Here is a 6,895-nt window from a genome sequence, read left to right on the forward strand (position 1 = left end):
TACGTCTTTAAAAAAAATATTTTTATTAAAAAAATAAATTATTTGTTTTTTTTTTAAAGTTAGTAATACTTGGTTTTTGGAAAAACAAAGATAAAAAATGTTTTTAATACTTAAATTTTTTTAAAAAAATATCTATCTAAATATAACATAATTTTTATCTGTTAAAATTTTTTTTTGTTTTTAAAAATAAAAAAATTACTTTTTTTTTTTTTAAGTCAGTCCAAACTATCCTATAATCCGATTTGAATATCTTATGATCCAATTATATTTTTAATAAAATGTATTTGGATCGATAAAATGTATCAGACCTAATTAGAGATATTAGACAATAACATAATCCTTTTAATTTAACAAAGAATTACCATATACATGGCATGTTAGTATATGTTCCTCTTGAATCTTGATAAGTACAAGTGGATACAAATTAACTTATTATTTGTTAGTATGATCACTAACTGCATGCACACATATCACACTATTTGTCATCAAATATTTTATGATATAAGAACACTGTAAGAATCCAATGAGTGGCATATGAAATTGATGAAACTTAAAGATCATCATGATGTTGGGCACTTTATTATTGCTTTATTGACTTGATGACTTAGATGGATCAAAGATAGATACAATGTTTTAAAACATGGTGAAAACAGGTGAAGTCGACTTCGCGTGAAGTTGATATCTGAGAGTCGTTAGATGAAAATTTAGTCAAATCAGTCAAATTATCTAACGACTCTTATGTATCAACTTCACGTGAAGTCGATTGCACCTGAGTTTCCACCTTAAAACATTCAAAGAAAACCCTTCTCCTTGCAGCATTCAATTGCATCTTCAAACATTTCCTCCAAGCTATACTTGAACACAAATCCAGCATCTGTGAGCTTCTTTGAGATCAATTCTGGTTGCTTCACTCCTTTAATTTCTCTCACCTCACTACATTAATAATCATTATTTACTTATATTTTTAAAATTATACTATACATTTGAATAAAGTGGTACGAAGATATATCAAAATCGTTCAAACTTTATAAAATTTATCTTAGTTGTTCTATATATGAAATATTATAATTTAATATATATATAATTATTTTCTATATAGACAGAAAATATCAATTTTATTTATTGATGCTTATATGATCAGTCATATACTAAGTTGATTAACTTTTTTTTAATTAAAAAGTTGATATGTTTAGATAAAGATCGTATGAAGTTGATATTTGAGAATTGTTAGATGATTTGATAAATTTGATTAAATTATTATTTAACAGTTATCAACTATAAATTTTGTATAAAGATAACTGTATGTACGTAAATATTCACCTTAAAAAAACATATTTATATATATTGAAATTGGGTTAATAGTCAAATTAGTTTATGAAAAATAAGACATTTTTTAAATTTATCTCTAAAATTTTTTTTCAATCAAATTAGTATTTCAAAGATTGCGAATTAACCATATTTTTGTCCTCCAGTTACTCTATTAACAATTTTCTTTGAAGATTGATGTTGTAAAACATTAATGATAACATTATATAATACCTGATATATCTAATCGGATATTAAATAAATATATTTATAAAAATTTATTAATTTAGTCATTTTTTCTAGTTACAAAAATCTTATTCCTAATCTGACCTAGTAACTAAATTGATAGATTTTTGTAAACATATTTAATTTAGTTAATATCTAATTGAACATATTATGTGTCATGTATGTTATCAGTTAACATTTTACATTATTAATCTTTAACGAAAATTGTGAATTGAATAATTAAATGACAGATATGATTAATTCGTAATCTTTAAAACACTAATTTAATTGAAAAAAAAATAAAAACAAATTAAAAAAATATTTTATCTTTGAGAGATTAATTTCCCTATTAACCTGATTGAAATTAGAAGAGAACTCACTCTAAAGTTGGTATTTGAAATTGTGGATACTTGGCAGAAAGAAGTTGAGAAATTTGTTGAATAGATACAATGAATGGAGAACAATTATATCTGCCTTTTGGATTAGGATGCTCAAGCAGGAATATATGAGCTCTTGCCACGTCATCAACATGTGCCATATGCATACGTGTAACACCAATTTCATCCTTCTTCCCTGCACCACAAGTATACATTTTTTTCTTTTTACTAATAAGAATAAACAAGAGGAACATTGCTAAAATTATTTATTAATCTATTTATGGATATGTTATGTGGACATTTTCGCTTCACTTTTTTACTTGATTTGACTCTTCAACAAATAAATTTTCTGCTGATCATTTCACTTATTATTATTATTATTATTATTATTATTATTATTATTATTATTATTATTATAACTTTGAATGGGTAAACGCCAAATGCAACAAGCCATGCCACCTTAGTAAAATGATGACATATTCATAATATTGACATGTTTCAAAAGAATAATATTTTAATAAGAAGAAGGCTAGAAAACAATATTTTTAATAAAAAAAAAAATCAACCACCTAACCTTTCTTATAATAAATTCCAACAAAAAGAACAACCGGAAAATTTAAGCAACATTATCATATTTATTTATTAAAAATATTATTTATATACTAAAATTAGTTATCAAAATCAATCTTAATATATTTTTATATTTATATATAAATATATATAATTTAATTTATTTTTAATATATATTTTATATTTATGATTCATTTTAATATCTAATTTTAATATATATTTAATATAATTGATATTTTATTTATAAATTATATAGTGAAAATTCAGGTGCATCCAACTTTATATAAAATTGATAATTAAAAGTTATTAAATAAAAATAAAAAAGTACAAAGTACCAATATATTATTTGTTGACTTATTATCAATAATAATTAATTATTATATTTTAAATACATATATAAAGAGACACATCTAAAAAATATATCTATAAAGACATTTCTATTAAATACAGCCATAAAAAAAATATTTTTATTAGACACATCTACGAAGACACTTCCATTAAACACAATTATAAATAAGAGTTAGTGGAAATTGACAGAAATGCTGTTGGTAATCATTTAACGACTTTCATAAAATTGATTGGACCTAAATTTTTATTTAATTATATACATACCTAATAGCAAAAGCAATGCTTTCTCAACAGAATCAGGAAGCTTAGGACAAATGAAAGATCCAACAACAAAAGGAGGAATTAGAGTGACGACTTCCAAACCATTCTCTTCACCAAATTGAAGCACTGCCTTCTCTGTTAATGTCTTCGCAACTCCATAAGACCAACCATATGGTTTCATATTTCTAAGATATTCCACATTGCTCCAACTACTCTCATCCACTGCCTCCACTTCGCCCTCTTCTCTTCCGATCCGCGACACGGCGGCCCCGCTCGACGTGTAAACTACTCTTCTAACTGTCTTTGAATCAGAGCATGCTTTCAGGATTCCCAGTGCTCCATCAATTGTCCTTTTTGTAACTAACTCTTCCGGTTCAGTTACTAAAAGGTCAATTGGTGTAGCTGTGTGGAAAACCCCAAAACACCCCTCAATTGCTTCAGTGAAACTCTCTGGATTGCTGAGGTCAGCATTGAATATTTTCAATTTTTGGGATGCACCAGGCAGATTTGTGAGGAAGCTAATGTCCCTTTTTCTCTCTACAAATTTATTGTAACTCCATATTATAAATTGAATATAATTATTGGATAATTTAATTTGGTTATTTATTACTTAAAAAAATTATTTTAATTTTGATTTTTTTTCATTATTGTTAAATTTTTAGTACTTAGTTACTTACTATTTATAAATTTTAATACACTATTGATGTAAAATAATTTTGCACGTGCATTTAAAGAAAATAACAACTAATTGTTCAGAAAGATAATACTAAAAATGTTTTAAAGAAAATTTTAAATTATGTGTGGACTAAACTAAAATTTAGAATATCAAAGAGTAAGTGTTTGTTTGGGCGTCATTATTTTGTTAAAAAAAAGAAAGATTTTTTTTATTTTTTAGTGTGTTTGACAAATTTCTAGTAATAAAAGTAAAAGTACTAGAAAAATTAGAAAAATATATGTTTTTTGAGAAACTATAATTTACATCTTTTTTTAAATATCTTTTTTTTTAAATGATATTTTTTATGTAATAAATAAATAAATAAGTACTTTTATATTGTTATACCCAAACATAATTGATATATAAAAAATCTTTTTGTATAAGATATCCAAACATAAAATTACTTTTACTTTTTCATAAGATTTTTTAAAAAAATAACTAAAATTTTTTTTTCTTAAAAATTCATTCAAACAAGTTCTAACAACTGATTGAAAAGGCTTATAGGTTATTTCATTGGGAAAAATATTTTCAATTTTATATTTTCAGATATTGTTTTCATTATTTATTTATATAATTCTAAAATAAATAAATAAAAAGAAACTTACTGGGATCAGATCTGATGGTGGTGTTAACAGAGTAACCATCTTGAAGGAGCCTTTTGATGATCCATGAACCAAGAAAACCTGTGCCTCCAGTTACACACACTCTACCCTTTCCCTCTTCCATTTTCTTCTATTCACTCTTTTCAGTGTTAAATGGAGATTCCATAACTTATATATATGCTCCATTTTTCTTCCCTAATAATAGTGACAAATAGGTAACTGTCTCATTGCGTAATATCCTTTTTTTTTTTTCTATATTAAAGTCTATGTTGAAGACTTTTCTTTGTTTTTTTGTTAGTTAGTCCAAACTAAACCAAGACATTTCTTATTTAGTTGGTCAAAATTATTATATATATTAAAAATTAATTATTAAATCAATCTTTATAAATATATATTATTTTATATATTTTAAACATATATTTAATATTTTAATATATATTTTATATAAATAATTAATTTAAAGATAAAATATGCTTTTTATTCTTAACTTTTGTGATTTTTTTCAAAAATACTCTTATCGTTTAATTACGCGTAAATATTAATTTCATCTAAACTGTTAGGGACAAATTAAAAAATTTAACAATAATTTTGAAATAAATAAAAAATATTAGAGACAAAATTGAATAAATTAAAAAATTAGAAATAAAATTAATTGAAACATTATGATATTTAAAAAAATTGTAAATGTTAAGGATATAAATTAAAATATATTTTATCTTTAATTTTAATAATTATTTTTATGTATATGTAATATAATTGGTAATTAGTTTATATATTATAAGCATACGATGGTTGAAGTTTGAATATTTGAATAAGCTAGGGGTTGAATATTTGAATGTGATGTTAACTTGAGATTTCTTTTTCTTTTTTAATCCTTTTATCCTGTAAGAAATAAATCTGGTGAGAGTAAACTATTATTTTCTATTTGTGAAAATTTAAAATGTTAACAAGTCTAGAATGAATAAAATTAGTTCAATATCTACAAAAATTAAATAAATTATTATTACTATAAATTCAAAATATTAATACATTTATTTATAAAAAAAATAAAGTTTAGATAATATTTTTACATTAAAAATTATTTTTTTATAGATATCAATACGGTTTCGTTAATTCATAGATGAATATGTCATGTTTTAAACTTTCATAAGTGAAAAAAAAATTTTTGTGGTATCTTTTAATTTGATAAATTAAAAATTAATTTATTGTAGATTAAATTTTTATTTAAAATTTTGTTATTAGCTAATAAATTAATATATATAAGATAAGATTGAAATTCTCAATATTTATTTAAGCTTACCAATGAACTCAATGGAACCAATAGTTAATGAAAGTGATTTTTGGATTAAAAAATAATGGAGTAAGTGTTTGTTTTTGGATTGGAGCCCAAATAAGATTTTCATTGCTGTGGCCCAACAAGTTACCAAACCAATTAAGCAGCTTTCCATTAGCCTGCAACTCACAAGCCTGTAGCCCTTTTTTTTCCCTCAAGACAAAAAAAAAAAAACAAAATAACAATTTTTTTTTTCTTATTTTAGTCTGGGATAAGTATTGTTTTGGTCCATAACCTTGAATGTCAGAATTAAAACCGTCTTCAATATAATTTTTTATTTAAAATCATCCTTAACATTTTTTTTTATTAAAATTATTCTTTTTAATTTTTTTTTATTTTATTACTAAATTATCTCTATTAATAAAAAAAAAACACGCGAGGGGGCAAGGGAGAATGGAAAAGGGGAAGGGCGCGAGGAAGTGAAGGAAGGAAAAGAGGAAAGGGAGAGGGGGAAGGGGGGAGGGGGGACGGCGCCAGTGAAGAGGGAGCTTTCTGCTTCTGCTTGAGTTTCAGCTTCTGCTTCTGTGACTGCTGCGTCGCCGGGAAGAGGAGCCCGACGTGAGGAGGGCGGTGCGCGAAGGAGAGGGAGAGATCTGAGGCTGAGCTATGTTCCTACCACCGCCGATCTGCCCAGCCGTCGTCACTCTGTTGCCCACGAGTTGCCAGTGGTTCTACTTCGACTTCTGCATTTACTTTTTATTCTGTTTTGGCTTCTGCATCTGCTTCTTCTTCTGCATCTGCATTTTTTTTTGTTTCTGTATTTGTTTTTGTTTTGTTTCTGCTTCTGATCCTGCTTTTGATTTTGTTGATTCTGCTTTGATTCTTATTCTGATTATTAGTATTTGATGTGAGTAAGGGAGGTGGTGGTGATGGAGTAAGGGAGGTGCTGGTGGTGGTAAAAAGTGCTGGAAGTGGTAAAGGATATTTTTGTCCGTAAAAAGTTAAAAATGACGATTTTAATACGAAAAAAACGTTAAAGATGATTCTAAATAAAAAATTACGTTGGAGACAGTTTTGATTCTGATCCTCAACGTTAGGGACCAAAACAATACTTATCCCTTTTAATCTAGGGTAAAACTAGGACAAGTAATAACTAATAATTAAACCAAATTAGCTTAGTCTACTAGTTAGCTTATCAATTTGCTTAACTAAATATTAA

At 25.5% G+C, this 6,895-nt stretch overlaps 1 protein-coding gene across 1 annotated transcript; it reads right to left on the minus strand.

Annotated features, from left to right (window-relative positions):
* Positions 1-476: 476 nt before the first annotated feature.
* On the minus strand, positions 477-4,576 carry LOC107624299 (vestitone reductase). Its single transcript, XM_021113573.2, has 4 exons — positions 4,407-4,576; positions 3,090-3,623; positions 1,911-2,103; positions 477-933 (listed from the first exon to the last, which is right to left on the minus strand). Exons 1-4 carry the CDS (start codon positions 4,525-4,527, stop codon positions 792-794), a joined length of 990 nt encoding a protein of 329 aa, XP_020969232.1. The 5' UTR covers positions 4,528-4,576; the 3' UTR covers positions 477-791.
* Positions 4,577-6,895: the final 2,319 nt, after the last annotated feature.

The sequence above is a fragment of the Arachis ipaensis genome, chromosome B10 (genome assembly GCF_059453495.1).
Source record: "Arachis ipaensis isolate K30076 ecotype BB chromosome B10, ASM5945349v1, whole genome shotgun sequence".
Taxonomy (NCBI): Eukaryota; Viridiplantae; Streptophyta; class Magnoliopsida; order Fabales; family Fabaceae; genus Arachis; species Arachis ipaensis.

Coding starts and splice junctions, on each gene's coding strand:
- LOC107624299 (XM_021113573.2), bottom strand. CDS start 4,527: ATGGAAGAGGGAAAGGGTAGAGTGTGTGTAACTGGAGGCACAGGTTTT. Junction 3,624..4,406: donor CACCATCAGATCTGATCCCA/GTAAGTTTCTTT, acceptor ATAAATTTGTAG/AGAGAAAAAGGGACATTAGC. Junction 934..1,910: donor TTTCAAATACCAACTTTAGA/GTGAGTTCTCTT, acceptor TTATTAATGTAG/TGAGGTGAGAGAAATTAAAG.